Source organism: Arabidopsis lyrata (assembly GCF_000004255.2).
Source record: "Arabidopsis lyrata subsp. lyrata unplaced genomic scaffold ARALYscaffold_5, whole genome shotgun sequence".
NCBI lineage: Eukaryota > Viridiplantae > Streptophyta > Magnoliopsida > Brassicales > Brassicaceae > Arabidopsis > Arabidopsis lyrata.
Window position 1 is genome coordinate 3,242,195 of NW_003302551.1, and position 21,127 is coordinate 3,263,321.

General features: G+C 41.1%; 2 protein-coding genes and 2 pseudogenes across 2 annotated transcripts; 3 read left to right on the top strand and 1 right to left on the bottom strand.

The window, feature by feature from the left end:
* Positions 1–618: 618 nt before the first annotated feature.
* On the top strand, positions 619–16,364 carry LOC110228394 (F-box/LRR-repeat protein At3g26922-like). Its single transcript, XM_021025751.1, has 6 exons — positions 619–724; positions 757–1,416; positions 1,490–1,533; positions 3,906–4,007; positions 4,094–4,167; positions 15,990–16,364. Exons 1-6 carry the CDS (start codon positions 634–636, stop codon positions 16,240–16,242), a joined length of 1,224 nt encoding a protein of 407 aa, XP_020881410.1. The 5' UTR covers positions 619–633; the 3' UTR covers positions 16,243–16,364.
* On the bottom strand, positions 12,420–15,119 carry LOC110228753 (annotated as a pseudogene).
* A 463-nt stretch (positions 16,365–16,827) lies between the features above and the next one.
* LOC110228265 lies at positions 16,828–18,289 on the top strand (annotated as a pseudogene).
* Positions 18,290–18,768: 479 nt separating this feature from the next.
* On the top strand, positions 18,769–20,765 carry LOC110228391 (F-box/LRR-repeat protein At3g26922-like). The gene is made up of 3 exons (XM_021025747.1): positions 18,769–19,964; positions 20,041–20,175; positions 20,278–20,765. The coding sequence occupies exons 1-3, from the start codon at positions 19,074–19,076 to the stop codon at positions 20,593–20,595; spliced, it is 1,344 nt and encodes a 447-aa protein (XP_020881406.1). The 5' UTR covers positions 18,769–19,073; the 3' UTR covers positions 20,596–20,765.
* The last annotated feature ends 362 nt before the right edge of the window (positions 20,766–21,127 follow it).

The window sequence follows — 21,127 nt, forward strand, 5'->3', positions numbered from 1 at the left end:
TGGTGAAGATGGTGTCTTCCCCAACCGAATGGCCGGCCTTCTCAGTGTATTTGGAGGAATTTAAGAGCGACAAGGAAGAGTTCTCCAATTTCTCTCTTTCTCTAATTTCTCGATGTGCTAATACTAAAGCGGACAATCTGGCACGAAAAGTTCGTACGGAACCGCTACACAACACCTATGTAAACAACATTCCTCAGGAATGGCTCTTTTGAGCTTTTTTTAATTTCGGATGACAAAAAAAAAAAAAAATGTTGGAGTCGAAAATGCTGAGAAACCACCGTCAAAAGCAGAGAGAAGACTCCTTCTCTTAAAAACCCTAACGTCTTTCCCTCTACCGCCGCCGGATTTTTTGGTAGAGGAATTAGGTCTTCCTCTACCAAAAACGCGACCGTTCTGAACCTTTGACCGCGTCTGCGTTTGCAATTGGAGTATCTCTATCAACGACAATGAAACGATGGTATGTTTTTATGTGTGTTTACGCTCTAGGGTTTCCTTAAAACTGTTAGCTCCAAACCAATTGATTCTTGAATTTTCTTTTCTGTTTGGGCTTTTGAAAGTTTGAGACTTGAAGGTGTTGTGAATGAGAACAGGATCAGTCAGTTGCCTGAAGCTCTGATTTTGCATATATTGTCCATGCTTCCAGTAAAAGATGTTGTTTCCAGTAGTGTTTTGTCTAAACCATGGAGGTATATGTGGAAGCTGGTACCTAAACTCAAGTTTGATTATGAAAACAATCAAAGTGAACACGAGACATACTCAGAGATTGTTTCAGGCTTTTGCTTTCCAATAAAGCTCCGTTTCTAGAGAGTTTGCATCTCGATTTTTGGTTGGGCGAGTGTCGTGCTGTGGAAGTTGGGATGTGGATTGGAATTGCATACGCACGCCGTGTGCGTGAGTTGGTACTCCATGTTGTATCTAAGAAAGGGTCTTTCAAATTTCCTACGAGTTTGTATAATTGTGAAACACTAGAGAGCTTGACACTCAACAGTTGTATTCTCGTTGATGCCCCTTCTCCGGTTTGTTTGAAGTCTCTTAGAACTCTGCGTCTTGAGAATGTGGATTACAAATACGATGATTCGGTTTATAACCTTTTATCTGGTTGCCCTAATCTTGAAAATTTGGTTGTGTATCGACGAAATCTACTGGAAGTGGAGACTTTCACTATTGCAGTGCCATCTTTACAGAGACTAACAATTTATGATAACAATGATGCACAACATTGTACGGGCTATGTGATAAATGCTCCTTCATTGAAGTACTTGAAAATTAAAGGGTTTAAGGCTCTCGAATCTTGTCTGATTGAGAATGCACCAGAGTTGGTGGAGGCAAATGTTAGTAATGTCTCTAAGATAATCAACGAGAAGCTTCTTGAATCCCTAACTTCAGTCAAACGTCTTTCTTTGGGGTTATCGCCATTGGAGGTAAGGTTTTCTTGCAATTATTCGGGTTACTTGTTGTTATTACATTGTTTCTGCACTAATACTGCCCCATGTATATATTAAGTTTCCTACTGGTAGCATCTTCTATCAGTTGGTATGTTTGGAGCTCACTACAAGAAATCAGCCCATTAACGACTACAACATTAGTCGTAAAATAGTCGTTAAACATGCAAAGACGACTATCATACGACTAATATATATAGTCGTAAATCCGTAGTCGCTAAACTTTTTAGTCGTTAAATTAGTCGTTATTTTGCGACTAAATTACGACTATATATGATGAATCGCCATATTAGTCGTAACATAGTCGTAACTATAATACGACTAACTTACGATTATGCTACGATTAAACCGCATGTATAGTTGGTCTCCTAAGTGTAGTCGTAACTTAGTCGCAAAGTTTTAGTGACTATGTTACGACAATTTGGCGACTAATAATACGAATACGTTTATTAGTGACTACGTAGTCGTTAAATTTTGTGTCTAATATGCGACTATTAGACTACTATTTTTACGACTATTAGGCGACTATTTAGGTTGATAGAACAAAAGTTTGGTAAGACCTGAATTATAATTTGTTACGGTTCTGATTGTCATTCTATATCTATTTTTAAATATCAAAATTAACTTTTAAGGAAAGCAATAATAACCTTAATCATAATAACAACAGTTACAAGGGAAATACACATTAAGTTCGTGTTCAAACCATTTAAACATAGCAAACTACAACAGTTACAGATCACACATAGCAACCTATGGATCTTGTTGGGGAATTGGCTCTGTGGTACCAGCTGAAGAAGAATGAGTGGCCATGAAGTGGAGGAATTGAGGATCAGTTTGACGCAGATACTTCTCCACCAAGGACAAGTGCTCGAGCTTGTCCTTTTGCTCAGCCGCGACTCGAGCTTGCTCAGCTTCACGGGAAGCAACCTCAGACTCTCGCCTTTCATTATATGCAACATGCTCTTCTATTTTGCGGTGAGCATCCTTTAGCTGTTCTTCCAGAGCTTGAAAGGATGATGAGTCTCTAGGGTACTTGCGATTGCCACTGACAAGAGTGTTCTTCAGACTTCCGATTCCATACGGATTTCCCCTTGCATCTCTCTTAGTGGACTGTGAAAACAAACATAAAGGCAGAGATTAGAGAATAACAACTTAAACTGCAAGACTATATGAATGTGTTTTGGGAAAATGAACCTGAAGAAAGATGGTGGTTTTCTCCTCTGTTGTGAGCTCCCGAGGTCGTGAAGTGCCATCAGAAACTGCAGAAGTATCTGCCTCTAGCTCATTCAACCTATCAAGCACATTCTGCTCATAAGTTTTTGCAATCTTCTCCGCTTTCCGATCAACATATGTACCATCCGGCCTTGTATGTGTCTTGATGAAAACTTCACCAAGACTTACCGGTCTTCCCAATTCCTCTTCCTACAATGTAACCAAATAAACAGATATTAACATCTCCAAAACAGATGTCTGAATTCATAGTTACAAAGTTTAATAACAAGAAGTAACATAATTAAACTTACCATATCGTCTTGGATTTCTTGATAAGACTTAGGCCCTGAGAAGTGGATGTGAGGACCGAGACCGTTGCGGTCAGACATACGAGCATTGGAATAGGTCTTACTCCTTTCCTGAGCTTCTTCTGTGTCCCAGTAAGTGCACATTGTTTCCCAGATAGTTTTGCCAATCCACGTAGGTTGAACTCGAGAAGTCCTTACGCCGCTAACCATGTCTTTCATGCGGCGTCCGATGATCTCCTCGAAGTGATATTGCACAGTCCCTGTGATTAATGGATCCCAGGTGTGTGTTTTCTACAAAAAAACAGAGATAATGTGAGTGAAAAAAACACAAAAAATTCTACATAGTCATGGATATAAGACAGAACACTGTACCGCAAACTCGAGAAAGTATCTTTCTTGTCTATCCCGAGGCACACATGACCAGCTATAGAAAGGACCATCGAATTTGTTTGTAAAATTTTTAGTAATCTTCCGAACCAGTCTCGATTTCTTGTCGCGAGTAAACCTCCAAACACATGAAACAATCAAAGAAGAAAAGAAGTCATCAAAACTCAACATCGGAAAAATTAAAAAAGGTTACAAATAGAAATAAGGAGATAAAACAAAGGAAACCAGAGAGTGTTGCCACATAGTCTCACCAAAACAGAATATCAGAAACCTAAACTTAAGCAAATAATCGGAGAACTATGGTTAAAACAGTCACATTCACAAAACTCATAAACCATCACAGAACTAAGCATAAAACAGTCACATTAGTCATCACACAACTCTTAAACCATCAGATAACTACTCATTACCCATCAGAGACATTGACGGAATTCTACACAAGTATGAAAAAACAAGTTCACATTAAACATCACTCATTACCAAACACATTCACAGAATTTAGAATCTTCTACTACTCATTACCATTCAGAGAACATAACAAACAATGTTCTATCAGTTGGTATCTTTGGAGCTATATACAAATAAAGCAGAGTGGTGGAATCTACTTGTGCTCATGCTAGATAGTTCTCCTAAATTGCAAGTCCTCAAGCTCATCGGTGTAAGCAATGTTCATCTAAGTTGGTTTTAAATTTTGTGATGGATCTAATAATAGCATACACTGTGTTTCCCCTTCTTTGGTCACAGAAATGGTATGGTGTAAAAAATCCTTTAGCCATTAGGAATTCGAATCAACCAAAGAATGTTCCTGGATGTTGTAGGTGTCGGATCCCGCACGGGTATTTCGGGACCAACCAAAGATTGCCACATAGGCAGGACATAAGCCCATAGAGGACAAGGCCCGTTAGACTTATAAGCCCAAGAACTTAGTCGAGGTGGTTATACCACGAAGAGGGATCGGAGTGGTTTAACCTCGAGGAGGAGACGAAGTCGAAGTTAAAGATCATTTCGGTTCGGGGCTTTCGGGCTGAAGGGCGAAGCCTACGAGGATCAGAGTTAATTCAAATTTGAACGTTGAGCATTAAATCTCGAAGATCAAAATGGACGCATTTAAGAGAGAATAATTGTACTTAATTAGCCATTTAATTGACATTTTTCTATGTATAAATATAAGGGCGAATGGCCATGTAAAGGGGATCTTCCTCTCGAGTAAGAAATACTATAGCAATTTTTGTGGCAATTCATAAGCTTTTTGCATATTTATTTTTTGTCCCTCAAGAGTAATCTTTCCTACTTAATAAAAATACTTGAGTGTGTGAATCCGACATCCACATTTTGGCGCCGTTTGTGGGGATAGAAGATTCTTGAGTGGTCAGATTTTTCTTTACTGCATTTCCATTTCCGAGATAAGCAGCAATGTCCGGAGGAGACACAGTTGAGCCGTCATTGGCCGAAACCCTCAAAGCCATGCAACAAACTATGTCGGAAATGTCGCAGAAGTTCTCAAATGTGGAAAAGGCCGTCGACACGTTACAAACATCCCAGGTATCTCTTAGTCAAAACGTCAGTACTATACAAACTCGTGTTCGCTCTTTAAGTGCAGGAAATCCTGTGGGATTCCGAAGAAGGATATTCAACTCGCCAAGTTCCATTGCGCGAAATGAAACCAGCGGACAAACAACTCCTGGTGCTACTAATAATGTAGTTCAACCATTGGAGGGAGAGGCACAGCTCGAAGATGAAGTTCAACTTGCAGATCAATACGAGCAGGAAAACCTCGACCAGTTCGAGACTATGAGGAAGGTTAGCCAGAAACTAAAAGTAATGAAGTCAAAGTTCCATCAGGCTACGAGTTCGGAGCCGGATATCAATCGAGTCATTGAAGAAGCTAGGCGAACACCTTTCGTTCCGCGAATCGCAAGTTTGAGAATCAAAGATTCCCGGAATCTCAAGTTAGACCCTTACAGCGGATTGGGGGATCCAGAGAGCTATCTCGCAGATTTTTAGATCGCTGCTGGAAGAGTCGAATTGGATGAAGCTGATGAGGACGCAGGGTACTGAAAGCTCTTTTCGGAAAATCTATGCGGCCAAGGTCTAATGTGGTTCACCCAATTAGAGCCGGGTTCAATCAGCAATTTTGACGAGCTATCAGCTGTTTTCTTAAAACAATATTCCATTCTAATGGACAAAGGCGTTTCGGATGCCGATCTTTGGAACCTATCACAAGGATCAAATGAGTCACTTCGGGTTTTCATCACCAAGTTCAAAGGAGTGCTGTCAAAGCTCCCAAGAATCTCGCAGCAATCAGCCTTATCTGCCCTACGAAAAGGATTGCGACATGATTCAAGGTTTAAAGAGGATTTAATACTTCATAAACCAGACACAATTCAGGATGCACTCTTCCGCGCAAACAATTGGATGGAAGTAGAGGACGAAAAAGAAAATTTCGCCAAAAGAAATAAACAAGAGAAGCCGGAAATCACCGTCCCTATTAAGAAGTTCGAGCCTAGGGAGAATAAAGGACCAAGAAAGTTTGGGTCGCAACCCTTCAACAGTATTGTCGGAAAGAAATTCCAAGGGAAAGAAAGGTCAAACACTTGGGTCCGTGATGAAAGTTTACATTGCGACATTCATAACGTAACCGGACATTTAACCAAGGATTGTAGTGTCCTTAAGAGGCATCTCGCAGAGCTTTGGGCCAGTGGAGATCTTTCCAAATTCGATATAAAAGATTTCGTGAAGGAATTCCACAAAGCAAAGGATAACTCCAAAGATCAAAATTCCAAAAGACCAAAGTTATCCAATGAGGAAGAGCCAAGGAGTTCGAAGGGTAAGATCAATGTGATTCTAGGAGGTTCTAAATTTTGTCAAGATTCGATAAGTTCCATCAAGAAACATAGGCAAAATGTTTTACTCAAAGCAAGTTTGAGTGAAGAAGTCGATTTTCAAGGTGCATCAATATCATTTGACGAAGAAGAAACGCGGCACCTCGAGAGACCTCATGATGATGCATTAGTCATTACCTTGGACGTTGCCAACTTCGAAGTATCAAGGATTCTTATCGATACGGGCAGTTCGGTCGATCTAATCTTTTTAAGTACTTTAGAAAGAATGGGAATTAGTCGGACAGACATAATAGGGCCTCCATCTCCGTTAGTAGCATTCACAAGTGAATCAGCCATGTCCCTCAGAACAATCAAGCTACCAGTCCTTGCCAAACAGGTGTCAAAGATCGTGGATTTTGTTGTTTTTGATAAGCCCGCGGCTTACAACATCATCCTCGAGACTCCTTGGATTTATCAAATGAAGGCAGTCCCCTCTACGTATCATCAATGTATCAAATTTCCAGCACCAAATGGAGTGGAAACAATTCGGGGGGATCAAAAAGCTTCGAGAACATGTTATCTAGCTAGCCACCGTTTGAAGATTCAATAGCAATTAACGAAGCCCGAAAAAGAGGGACTAAGACCAAAATTTCCTAGCGGGCAGAAAAAAGATGATGTAGTAATCGAAGTAGTGTTGAAAGAAGACAAACCGGATCGGAAAATTCGAATTGGAGCAACTTTGACTGGGCAAATAAAAGAAGCTTTGATCGAGCTTTTAAGGAAAAACGAAACATCATTTGCATGGTCGGCGGCGGATATGCCTGGCATAGATCCAAGCATAATTTGTCATGAACTAAACGTGGATCCAAGTTTCAAGCCTATAAAGCAAAAAAGAAGAAAGCTCGGAGTAGAGCGAGCAAAAATAGTAAACGACGAAGTGAACAAACTTTTAAAGATAGGGTCCATAAGGGAAGTACAATACCCGAAATGGGTAGCAAACACCGTCATGGTTAAAAAGAAGAATGGAAAAGATAGGGTTTGCATCGACTTCACAGACCTCAATAAAGCATGTCCCAAGGACAGTTTCCCGCTCCCGCATATAGATCGACTTGTAGAATCCACCGCTGGCAATGAGCTGTTAACTTTCATGGATGCCTTCTCGGGTTATAATCTAATAATGATGAACCCCGAGGACCAAGAAAAAACGTCATTTATCACTAATAGAGGTATCTATTGTTACAAGGTAATGCCTTTTAGTTTGAAAAATGCAGGAGCAATTTATCAACGGTTGGTTAACAAAATGTTCCACAATCATCTCGGGAAGACAATGGAAGTCTACATAGATGATATGTTGGTTAAATCGTTAAAGAAAGAAGATCACGTTAAGCATTTAGAGGAATGTTTCGATATTCTCAATAAGTATCAAATGAAGCTGAACCCGGGAAAGTGCACATTCGGAGTCCCATCCGGGGAATTTCTCGGCTATATTGTGAAAGAAAGAGGGATTGAGGCCAATCCAAATCAAATCAACGCCTTTCTAAACATGCCATCTCCAAGAAACTTCAAGGAAGTACAACGGTTGACTGGGCGGATTGCGGCTTTGAATCGTTTTATCTCGAGATCAACAGATAAGTCTTTACATTTCTACCAAATTCTAAAAGGAAACAAAGGATTCCTTTGGGACGAAAAGTGTGAAGAAGCTTTTGGGCAGCTTAAGGCATACTTAACCACTTCACCAATATTGTCCAAACCAGAAGTGGATGAAAAGCTTTATTTGTACGTATCAGTTTCAAACCATGCGGTTAGTGGAGTCTTGGTTCGGGAAGACCGCGGGGAGCAGAAGCCGATTTACTACATAAGTAAATCAATGACGGACCCGGAAACCAGATATATAATGATGGAAAAACTCACACTCGCGGTGGTGACTTCGGCTCGGAAGCTGCGCCCGTATTTTCAATCCCATCCGGTTGAAGTATTAACCAACCAGCCACTTCGAACAATACTTCATAGTCCAAGTCAGTCCGGACGTCTGGCGAAATGGGCGGTGGAATTGAGCGAGTACGACATAGAATTCAAAAGCCGGATCAGTATGAAGGCTCAAGTTTTAGCAGATTTTCTGACCGAGCTACCAATATTTGGAACGATAGAACAACCGGAGAACCAAACTTGGAAATTACATGTAGATGGATCTTCATCAAAACAAGGATCCGGAGTGGGAATCAAGTTGGAGTCTCCAACATCAGAAATTCTAGAACAATCATTCCGATTGTTATTTAATGCTTCCAACAATGAAGCAGAATACGAAGCCCTGATTGCCGGACTTCGATTGGCACAAGGAGTTGGAGCTAAGGAAATAGTCGCCTATTGTGATTCGCAATTAGTAGTTAACCAATTTATTGGAGACTATGAGGCCAAAGACTCAAGAATGGAAGCATACCTCGAAGTGGTGAAGGATCTGTCTAAAAATTTCTCGAAATTTGAATTAATTTGCATACCTCGGGGAGAGAATACAACTGCAGACGCACTTGCCGTGTTGGCGTCAACATCAGATCCTGAGTTGAAAAGAGTTATTCTAGTGGAATACATTTCGGAGCGAAGCATTCAAGACAACAAAAAAACCCTCGTCGTTACAAGATCTCGAGCAGCGGCACGTGACCGTGGCAAACCAGAGATCGAACCGCCACCCATCAAACGGAGGAAATCAAAGGGATCAAACACATCTAACAAGGAACCAGTTGTCTTAGCAGAAGATGCGATTCCAGAAACAGTATTAGAGACCGAACCATTAATCGAGGAGGATATTCTTGAACCAAATGAGCATCCCGAACCAGAGCCACGAGTATTTCACAAGGTCGACCAAATTCCGGCTAAAGACTGGGGGGCTGACTGGAGGGAGCCAATAAAGCGCTACATCATGACAAGCGAGCTCCCAAAGAATAAGTGGCAGGCCAGGAAAATGAAAATCGTTAGCGCGAAATTTTGTCTATCAAATGACGCATTGTATAGACAAGGTGTCAGTGACCCTTGCCTATTATGCATTTTTGGGCCCAAAGTCGAAATCGTTATGAGCGAAGTGCATGAAGGATTATGTGGAAGTCATTCATCAGGAAGGGCTATGGCTTTTAAAGTTAAAAGAATGGGATATTATTGGCCACTATGATCACAGATTGTGTTAAGTTCGCCCAAAGATGTAAGCGCTGCCAACTCCATGCACCATTGATCCATCAACCTTCGGAGTTATTCTCCTCCATCTCCGCCCCATACCCGTTTATGAGGTGGTCAATGGACATCATTGGACCATTGCACAAATCAACTTGAGGTGTACAATACCTTTTGGTCCTGACGGACTACTTTTCGAAATGGATTGAAGCTGAGGCATATGTTGGTATCAAGGATTCGGCGGTGAAGACTTTCATTTGGAAAAACATTATATGTCGACATGGAGTTCCGTACGAAGTAGTCACTGATAACGGGCCACAATTCATTTCGCACGAGTTTGATGCCTTTTGTGCGGACTGGGGAATCAAAGTCAGTTATTCTACTCCACGATATCCGCAAGGAAACGGTCAAGCTGAAGCCGCGAACAAGACGATATTGAGCAATCTCAAGAAACGCTTAAATCAGCTAAAGGGAGGATGGTATGAAGAACTCCAACCCGTCCTATGGGCCTATCGTACAACCCCTAGGCGACCTACCGGAGAAACTCCATTCTCTTTGGTTTATGGCATGGAGGCAGTAGTACCGGCTGAACTCAACGTGCCCGGACTTCGCCGAACAGAAGCACCATTAAATGAGGAAGAAAATTCAGCAATGCTTAATGATTCACTAGATACCATAAATGAAAGGCGTGATCAAGCTTTGATTCGGATTCAGAATTACCAGCAGGCAGCAGCCCGATATTACAACTCTAAAGTTAAAAGTAGGCCGTTCTTCGTGGGAGATTATGTATTAAGGCGCTTCTTTGACAATAAAAAAGAAGAAGGTGCCGGTAAACTCGGTATTAATTGGGAAGGACCTTACATTGTTACCGAAGTGGTTCGGAACGGTGTTGATAGGCTGAAAGACTTAGAAGACAGGCCAGTCAAGCGACCTTGGAATGTGATCAACCTAAAGAAGTTTTATGTTTAAAGCTACATACATTTTTTATGTACATGAACTACGGTGTGGCTTGATCCCGAAATGGGTACGTAGGCAGCTCGGAAACGAGTTCAGCTATTAATAAAAAATTTGTTTTATTTCTTTATTAAAGGAAAAGGTTCGACTGTGAGAACAAGGTTCGGCTATGCGAACATACAGGAGATTAGAAATAAAGCGTTTATTCAAACAAATAAGACGGAATGTCCCTCATCGTACACTTCGGATTAGGGAAATCTTGTTGACGAGCAGAACACTTCAACTCCTTGACCAGCAAGGTCGAGGATTGGCATCATGCAGTCCGGAATTCAAGCGAAGTCAGAGATTCCAAGCTCGATCCATTCTCCGGGGTGAGAGCCAAAGATGTGAAGATCTCTTGATATCGTAGTAAGCCTGCGTTGCATTCGGTTAATCCTCTTCCGGAGTCTCCTCTTTTCCAATGTAAGCTTTCGATGCTGAAGCGCAAGTGCCTCTATGAATGCCATCGCTGTTCCTTGGTCTCTGATTGGGAGATCCCTGATCAAAGCGCACAGAGCTCGGATCTGAGATCTGAAGAAGCCGCGAGGTGGAAGAGGCTGCCTGTTTGGCTCATTTGGAACATCTTCGTTTATCATTCTGATCCTGGAGAAGTCGGGCATAGATTCTGAACATCGAAGGTTGAACTCCATAACTGCTAAAATGAAAAAGAGTGGTGAGGAGTAAAGGGAAATTGAGACCATAATTTATAAGAACGTCATATCCCTTGGAGTGATTCGCGAAGAGATTTATGCTCTTAAACCGATCCTGCATTAAAAGACGTATCTCCGAGAATATTTTGAATAATAAGAAAAATTGCAAATGTTTCCATAAATAAAAAAAAGGGGCCGAAGCCCATTACGAGTTCAAAATAGGAGCAGAGGTAGGGAACATTTAAGGAAGAGGCTCAGGAACAGGCTCCTTCATCGCCGGTTTAATTTTCAAAGTGGATGCCTTATTCTTGGCATCCACTTCGGGACGATCCCGAACGCGTTTCCGACTGGTGCTGGCCTCCTCCTCGTCTTCTTCCTCGCTATCAGATGGAACGGTATAGACGGGGGCATTCACAGGACCCGGAACTCCTTTAGCACGGAGGTACATCCGGAGCATCTTCGGGATCTCGGCAACAGAATCAAAGTTCCGCCATTCCCATTGGAAGGGATCACTTTCCAGAGCCCTTATCTTCCTCTCCACTCGAGCGATGCGAGCCTCGAGTGTTTGCCTTTTAAGACCTAGCCGCTGCCTCTCCTCACACAAGCGAAGGTGTTTGTCGGCGACCTAGCATAAAGATGAATGAATAAAATAAAACAAAAAGTTTTTAATCAAAGACGACAGATATTAACCTTGTCAATAAAGTCGCAAGCCTCTTTCTTCTCCTTTGAAGGAAAATGAAAGACGGCGTGAGGGAAAAGAACGTCGGCCGGTTCAAAGCCATCGCCGGACAAGAAGAGTGGGCTGCCAGGATCAACGGGGACTACGTTTTCATTTTCCATTAATGTGGTATTTATCGAATGAATTGTGAAGTTTCTTGATGAAAGATCAAAGGTAAACAAGCTCCTATTTATAATAGGATTAGGGTTTGTCTTGGGAATGAAAATTCTATAATGGTGGTGTGCCCTAATGGTTTAAACCATTTTTGGAAATCGAGAAAGGGCAGTTATTGCCTTAAAGACGTATCGCTTTTCCTATTTTCAAGGGTTGTGAAAGGAAAGAACAACCGTCGCATTTTTTAAAAAAAAATCATTAGCTGTAAAGAGTTTCTAAGGCCCAAGCCCAACAAATTTACCGAGTTGACTAAACCCGAAGTGGGGAACTCGCGTTAAGCCGAGCTCAGTTCTCGCATTATAAAGAGAAAGGCCTGATCAGCCTAAAAGTCTCGAAAGCATAACCACAAGGCCACAAAAGGTTTAAAGCGGACTTTGCAAACCCGCACATAGTTTTAACCAAACCCTCTTGGGATCATGACCTAAAAAGGTTTAAAAGCCTCCTCAGGCAAATATTTTGTAAAATGACAAAAAAAGCCTCCTTAGGCAAAAACATGTTCAAATTTAAGTTTTGAAATAAATGGGACAATCCCCAATTTAGAGTGGACACAGCCACTAAGGATTAACAGCCACCTCGGACTCCGTCTCGGCTGTCAAAGTTTCATTCACCTCCTTGGCTGGTGCTTGATCAGACGAAGCTCCTGGTCCGCTCTCCACGGTACAACCATCCGTCGGGGTGACCTCCGGTGCAGCTGGAACTTCGGGAGGGGCGGCATTTTCTGGCTCACTTGAGCCTAGGAAGGACAGTTCCAGTCAACAAAAGAAAAAAAATAATAATAATAATAAGGCAAGAAAAAGATAGTAAGTATCGAGAACTGGAGATTACCTGCCCAGTCTAGACCCGATTCACTTGGGGGAGGTGATTCAGTAAAGAATTCCTCGAAGTGTTGTGGGTTGAAGGTTGAAGCGGGAAAAGCTGCCAAGCGACTTCGTTTTTCAGATAAATTAGCGGTCAATTCGGACCTTTCTTGCGCTTCGGAGAAATCTTTGTCATGGATCTGATCCAACAGGATCAGGTTGCTCTCGTGCTCTTTGATGTCAGATTCCAGATCTAACCTAGATTTCTCAGTTTGAATAAAGCGGATGGCCCCTTGGATCAATTTCATCCCGCGTTCCTTGACCTCTTTTCTGGCCTTCGATGCTGACCTTGCTAACTCGGAATCACGCAACTTGGCGATCGCCTGGTACTTCGCGTGAAGCTCAGTAAGTTGGTTGTTCAGGGCATCGGCGGATGATTCAGATTCATGAAGTCTACCCTGAACACCAGAAAGTTCATCCTGGAGCTTGTAATTCCGGTCGTACTGGTCCTGCAGCTCCCCCTTTATCTACGCAAGCTCGAATGTTAGACCGTCAACCTTGTCCTCCAGATCTTGCTTGGAGCCGGAAGACAAACAAAGGTCATCCTCAACAATAGTAAGCTTGCCTTTCAACGAACCAATCTCCTGTAGCTGGCTAAGCAACAGTCCCTCGTAGTGCTCAACCATATCGTTGAGTTCGCTGTTTGCCTAACATTTCATATAAATTCGGGATGGAGAGTCAGTATGAAGGGTAATAGCGAAACCAAAAAAAAAAAAAAAAAAAAAAAAACTTGGAGAAACTAACCCAAGACGAATGATACGCATGAAGTAAATAGCGTTCGCGAATTGCAGGACGCCATTTGTCGAATTTTGGTAGGATCAGACCCGATCAGGTCTTAAAGCATCGGAAGACGTTACCTTCTTTTTCCATAACTGTGAAGGTAGAAGAAGGGGAATGGTAAGATTTCGAATCAAGATGGGGTGAAAACCTTTAAGAATGCATAAATCGTCACCTGTAAGCGATTTGATCTGGGGGACAAGAGCAGGTTTTGACTTCGAGGGAACATCTTGAGTTCCAGAACTTTCCTTCTGGGGAGATGCGCTCCGGGCAGTCCACTTACCACCATGTTGGGAAGAGGAAGACATGTCAACGGGAGCAGGAGGACCCATTGGTTCAATAGGATACGACGATCGAGGAGAACGGTCAGTCCGGACCCTCGATTTCTCCCTTTGCGGAGAAGAATTACCGCGAGATGACTTGTCTCTCTTCTTGCTAACCAAGTTCTTAAGCGGTTCGTTGCCAAAATCATCTCGGGCAGGACGAGGAGAGTCACGACGAGGAGATCGAACTCTCCGAGGAGAACGTTCTTCATGACGTTCACGGCGAGGTGTTAATCTGAAAGCAGCGACGGATCTGGCTCCCTCGGTGCTGTTTTCATCAACCAACAGGGTCCTGCTATAGTTTTTTTGTCAATGGCGGCCGCAAGGAACGCCTTGTTTTCATCGCAAGCCTCAGCTATCAGCTTGGAGAGCTTCTTACGCTGGGCAGTGAGGGCCCGAGCTGACATTCCCTGGGTTGAGGGAGGGGGCGGAAGACGATGAAGTTGATTGGGAGGGCTCATCCTGAGTTTTCGATTCGCTTCAACGAACCGATCGAGGGTGAAAGAATTCCAAAGGGTTTCCCCTTCAAGGATTGTTTTGAAGAACTTGATGAATTCTTCAGTCGGAAGATTCGAAGCGATGAAATCTGCGAAGTGAAACAACGAGTTCAGTCAGTAAAAATAAAACAACCAGGAAAGTAATATACGACCTAATTTCTACCAGGCTTCGCAGACCACTTCGATGGGAGTACATCGGAAAGATTTCCAATTGAAGCAGGAGTTTTCTTAATCAGGAACCAAGGATGGTGCCAGTTTTCATCCTTGTTCGGGAGGTGCAAAATGACGTTCCGGTTGGCATTTGGGTACGCCGAGAAGTACCCTGTTTTCTTTGATGAACTTCTCACGCTTAGGAGTTCATTCAGCTCGAGGACTCCAATAACGTAGCCAGCCTCTGCCGCAACGGTTATGATCCCGAGGATGGTTCGGAGGAGATTGGGGGTTAGTTGAGGTAAAGCAATCTCAAGAGCCGCCAGGTATCGAACTAGGGCTTCGGGAAGGGGGAAGGTCAATCCGCAGCCTTTGAAGTAGATTTCATAAACACAAAAGTAGCCGTCGCGGTGGTTCTCCGGGGATTCCGTAGGGTCGGCTATCTGCGCTTCTGCTATGATTCCAGGAGGAATCTGGCAAAACCCCTTTAATCGCTTGAGGGATTGAAGAGTACAGGTGGATTTGTAATGCGGACCAGCATTGTCGTTAGGACGAGTGCATTCGTCGTTGCTAGAACGTCTCTCGTCGTAAGACGGTGACTCAAGTCTCTCAGAATCGGAAGTCATCGGAGAAAAATGAAAAATTCAAGATCCGGCGAAGAAGGGTTCGGCGAAGAAGAGTAGAGAGAAGTTTTGATTAAAGCGCAAAAGTAAAAGTAGAAAATGATGATGAAAAGAAGTTACCTTACACAAGCTAAATGATGGAACCGCCTCGGAAGTTGTGTGGGAACTGGGAAGGTTTTTTCCCATTTTAATAGTAATTAATTAATATACGGTCATAATGATGACAGATGTAGCTCGGTTAAAAATGGCTAGTGCCGAAATTAAAGGAGTGATGGGATTTTCGGCGGGAAATCAGAAGATTCTCAAGCGCAATCTTTGGTCACTTCAGCATTAAAATCTTCTGAATTGAGGTAGCACTTCGGAAGACTTGGGGGGCTAATTGTTGGTGTCGGATCCCGCACGGGTAGTTCGGGACCAACCAAAGATTACCACATAGGCAGGACAGAAGCCCATAGAGGACAAGGCCCGTTAGACTTATAAGCCCAAGAACTTAGTCGAGGTGGTTATACCACGAAGAGGGATCGGAGTGGTTTAACCTCGAGGAGGAGACGAAGTCGAAGTTAAAGATCATTTCGGTTTGGGGCTTTCGGGCTGAAGGGCGAAGCCTACGAGGATCGGAGGTAATTCAAATTTGAACGTTGAGCATTAAATCTCGAAGATCAAAACGGACGCATTTAAGAGAGAATAATTGTACTTAATTAGCCATTTAATTGACATTTTTCTATGTATAAATATAAGGGCGAATGGCCATGTAAAGGGGATCTTCCTCTCGAGTAAGAAATACTATAGCAATTTTTGTGGTAATTCATAAGCTTTTTGCATATTTATTTTTGTCCCTCAAGAGTAATCTTTTCTACTTAATAAAAATACTTGAGTGTGTGAATCCGACATCCACAGATGTTTGTTGTTTCATCTCGAAACATTCATGTGGAAAGGCTGCGAAAGGCTAGGAGAAGATGAAAAAGAGGTGGCCAAATACATCCTAAGGAACTCTAATTGTTTGAAGAGAGCAACTTTCACCAGAATAATCTATGAAGAGAACAATTCTCAAGACATGGTTGATAATCTTGAGATGATGGAGGCATTGGAAAATGTGGTCAGGGCTTCAAATTCATGCCAGCTTGTGTTCGAATGTAACTTAGAAATATAGTCTTTGTTATAACATGTAACTTTTTTTTTATGCTGTTTAATTGGATATTGAGTTCTGTAATATTGCCTTTCTTTGACCGTTTGATATGCAACTTCCCCAACATGATATGTATGTATTCGGATTTTGAATATTTACCGTTTCAGATTCGGCAAAACTTCTCATTGACGATTTGATGGACGAAAACCAATTGTCAACGTCTAGGCGAGACAAGAACTCAATTAAAATCTTAAACCAAAATTATACAAAATCGAATTGATGGATGGTCGTCGGTTTTCATCCGGTTTGTATCGGTGAATAAAATCTTTGAGCTCTTTGCCAAAAAAAAAAAAAAGTCTGTCGGTTTTTCTCACCGCCGTAAACTTTCTTAGTGGTCAAACTCCGATTTGAATTGATTCGTTCTCTATTGCACCGAGCTGATCTTCTTCACTTCGATTTTTGTCTCTATCAATGACAATAAAACGATGGTATGTTTCATCTATCTGTTTTTAGGGTTTCTTTAACTGTAAGCTCCAAATTAACTCAGTGTTCTTTCGTTTCTTGAATTTTGGGGATTTTTTTTGTTTTACAGCAAAAGTTGTGGTCAAAGTTTGAGCAATGAGGATAGGATCAGTCAGTTGCCTGAAGCTTTGCTTCTGCAGATATTGTCCTTACTTCCAACAACAGAAGTTGTAGCCATGAGTGTTTTGGCTAAACGATGGCGGTATCTTTGGAAGATGGTGCCTAATCTTGAGTTTATTGACTATGGCAAATATGATCTCGAGACATTTTCCAATATTGTTTGCAAGTGTTTGCTTTCACATCAAGCTCCGTTTCTACAGCGTTTGCATCTTGAAATGAGTTTTGATTGCGGCTCTAGTATTGATATTGGGTTACTGCTAGGGATTGCGTTTGGACGCCAACTACGTGAGTTGGTACTTGAATCTTACTCTGGGAAGTCGTTCAGATTTCCCACAAGTTTGTATTACTGTGAAACTCTAGAGACCTTGGAACTCTATCATTGTATTCTTATACATGTCCCTTTTCCGGTTGGTCTCAAGTCCCTTAAAACTCTACACCTTCACGTAATGGAGTACAAAGACGATGAATCAGTTGTTCACTTATTTTCTGGTTGTATTAGCCTGGAAATTTTGGTGATTCATCAATCTACAGAGTTTAGTTTGAAGACTTTTACTATTGCGGTGCCATTCTTGCAGAGGCTAACACTTACTGCTGACAATGAGTGTCAGGAGAATTCGGTCTTATGTGATAAATGCTCCTTCTTTGAAATACTTGAAGATTGAAGGGATTATAGAAGATGGGTCTTGTCTGATTGAGAATAATACACCTGAGCTGGTGGAGGCAAGTATTATTGACTTGTCTCGTATAGTCTTTGAAAGCATTCTTGGATCCCTAGCTTCAGTCCAAGGACTTTCTTTGAAGTTAGAATCACCCTTGGAGGTACACTTTTCTTACAATTGATTGAATTTCTTCTTCTTGTTATGTCATTGTTTCTGTACTAATACTGCATCATGCAATAGATTAAGTTTCCTACTGGTACCATCTTCCACCATCTGATATATTTGGAGCTACATACAAATGAACCAGAGTGGTGGAATCTACTTATGCTCATGCTTGACACTTCACCTAAATTACAAGTCCTTAAGCTCATCGGTGTAAGTATTGTAAATTCATCTTAAAAAAGAAAAAAAAAGTCCAGCTCAGTTTCGGGGTTTGATGATCTAATATACAAAGTGTTTCCTCCCCTCGTTGGTCTCAGGATTGGTTTAGCAAGGGACATCGTGGGGCTTATAGGAGATGGAATCAACCAAAACATGTGGCTGAGTGTTTGTTGCTCTGCCTCGAGACATTGGTGTGGACAGATTATGAAGGGCTAATAAAAGATGAGAAAGAGGTGGCGAAATACATCCTAAGGAATGCAAGTCGTTTGAAAAAGGCAACATTCTCCAATAAATATAGTCTTTCAGAAGAGAAACTTGAGAGGTTGAAGGAATTGGAAAACGTGGTCATGGCTTCGAATTCATGCAAGCTTGTGTTCGAAGAAATATGATATCCTTACTTCAGCCGGTTCAATATTCTGAACTTTAGGCATTGTTAAGGTTATACAATCTTATTGGGATTGTGATATTTTTAATACAATCTCACTTGGTAAACCACACAGGGGCATTTTCGTCTGAAATTATGTAAATTGCTAAACTGTGAAAACTGCAGCTCACTTTGCGAAAAGATGGTTAAAAACATGAATGGTGGAAACTGGAAACATATATGTTTACCGGTTTCCAAGATATTGCAATTACTAAACCGGTTGGTTTAGTTCCCTACTTATATTGCAAGATGCTCTTTTCACAAAGAAGTCAAAATTCGTTCGTACAAGTCAAGTTAAGTACATGTTAAATTCTTAAATGGATACGAATTTTTCCCTTTTTTAAAAAAATAGAAGTTTTGCTTAAAAGATTTAGATTTAGATTTTAGATTCGGCAATAATAGAAAAAAGGTTGATTTTAGTTTTTTCAGGGTAGAGAACAGAGAAGACAAGTGTGTGAATTAATCCTCCTCCTCAAAACCCTAATATCCACCGAACAATTCTGCCGTTTTCTCTGCTCCAATCTCTCTAGCAGTAAGAATAAGGCCTTTCTGTACCAAAAAAGCTATCGTTCTGAGCTTTTAGAGGCTAAAAGAACGTTTGTAACGCGATAACACTTCAATTCTTGACCAATAGTTATCTCTATCAACAACAATGAACCGATGGTATGTTTTTATGAACAATTGTTATCCCTCTCTCTCTCTCTCTGAATCCTTTTCTTTATCAACTGTTCTCGTAATCCAATTGATTCATGTTTTTTTCCTTTTGGATATACGAAAGTTTGAGAAATGGAGGTGTTGTGAATGAGGACAGGATCAGTGACTTGCCTGAAGCTCTGCTTCTGCAGATATTGTCTTTACTTCAAGTAAAAGATGTTGTATCCACTAGTGTTTTGTCTAAATCATGGAGGTCTCTCTGGAAGTTGGTACCTAAACTCAAGTTTTATTATCCCAACAATCAAAGTGAACAGTATAGAGAGAATTTTTGCAGGATTTTGGTTTCCAATAAAGCTCCGTTTCTAGAGAGTTTGCATCTCTGTTTTAGTTTTAACAGTTGTAGTTCTATGGATGTTGGAATGTGGATTGGAATTGCATACGCACGCCATGTCCGTGAGTTGGTTCTCCATGTTGTGTCTGAAAAATATTTGTCGTTTCAATTTCCTAAAAGCTTGTATAATTGTGAAACACTAGAGACCTTGACACTCAAGGGTTGGATTCATGTTAATGCCCCTTCTCCGGTTTGTCTCAAGTCTCTTAGAACTCTGCGTCTTGAGAATATGGATTATAACTACGATCATTCGGTTATTAACCTTTTTTCTGGCTGCCCTAAACTTGAAAATTTGGTTGTGTATCGACGAAATCTACTGGATGTGAAGACTTTCACTATTGCAGTGCCATCTTTACAGAGACTAACAATTTATGATGACAATGATGCAAAACACTGTAGGGGCTATGTGATAAATGCTCCTTCATTGAAGTACTTGAAGATTGATGGGTTTAAGGCTCTCGAGTCTTGTCTGATTGAGAACGCACCAGAGTTGGTGGAGGCAAAGGTTATCAACGTCTCTAAGATAATCAACGAGAAGCTTCTGGAATCTCTAACTTCAGTCAAACGTCTTTCCTTGGCTTTATCACCATTAGAGGTAAGGTTTTGTTGCAATTATTCGGGTCACTTGTTGTTATCACATTGTTTTTGTGCTAATATTGCCTCATGTATAGATTAAGTATCCTACTGGTCGCATCTTCTATCAGTTGGTATCTTTGGAGCTGTATACAAATAAAGCAGAGTGGTGGAATCTACTAGTGCTCATGCTCGATAGTTCTCCTAAATTGCAAGTCCTCAAGCTCATCGGTGTAAGCAATGTTCATCTCTCAGCAAATTTTCTAAGTTGGTTTTAAATTTTTGTGATGGATTTAATAATAGCATACATTGAGTTTCCCATTCGTTGGTCTCAGAAATGGTATGGTGTGAAAAATCATTTAGCCATTAGGAATTGGAATCAACCAAAGAATGTTCCTGGATGCTTGTTGTTTCATCTCGAGACATTCATGTGGAAAGGCTGCAAAAGGCTAGGAGAAGATGAAAAGGAGGTGGCGAAATACATCTTAAGGAACTCAAATCGTTTGAAGAGAGCGACTTTCACCATAAAAATCTACGAAGAGAACGATTCTCCAGACATGGTTGAGGTGGTGGAGGAATTGAAAAGTGTGGTCATGGCTTCGAATTCATGCCAACTTGTGTTCAAAGAAACTGATAGCAGATGCAAGTACTAAGTATTACAAACTTCAATTTGTTTTTAAAGACGTATTCGTTTTAGATATTGAGTTATAGTATGTTTAACGGGTTCAAAATTCTGAACTGTATGTTAAGGTTATACAATCTTAACTAGATTTTAACCCGCGGTACACCGCGAGATGATTTAATTTTAAAGTTAATATAAAAATATTTTGTAAATTGTATCTTCTTATAACATATTTATTTATATTATAGTTTACAATTGTTATTAAGTAACGGTATACCACGAGTCCACGAGACAATTATTAATAAACTGAGGATTTAACCCGTATTAAAGCGGTATATAAATATTGATTCAAATTCGTCTGCCATATAAATCCTTTCCGAAATATAACCAGTTCCGTAATTTCTTAACACGTCCCGTGATTTGTTTTTATTTTGAAATTTAATGATTATTTATTATATATAAAAGTTTACAAATCATATCAACCTCTAAGACCACGAGACATTATACCACGGGACAATTTTTGGTTTTATACAATTTTTTCTAAATGAGACTGATTTAATATG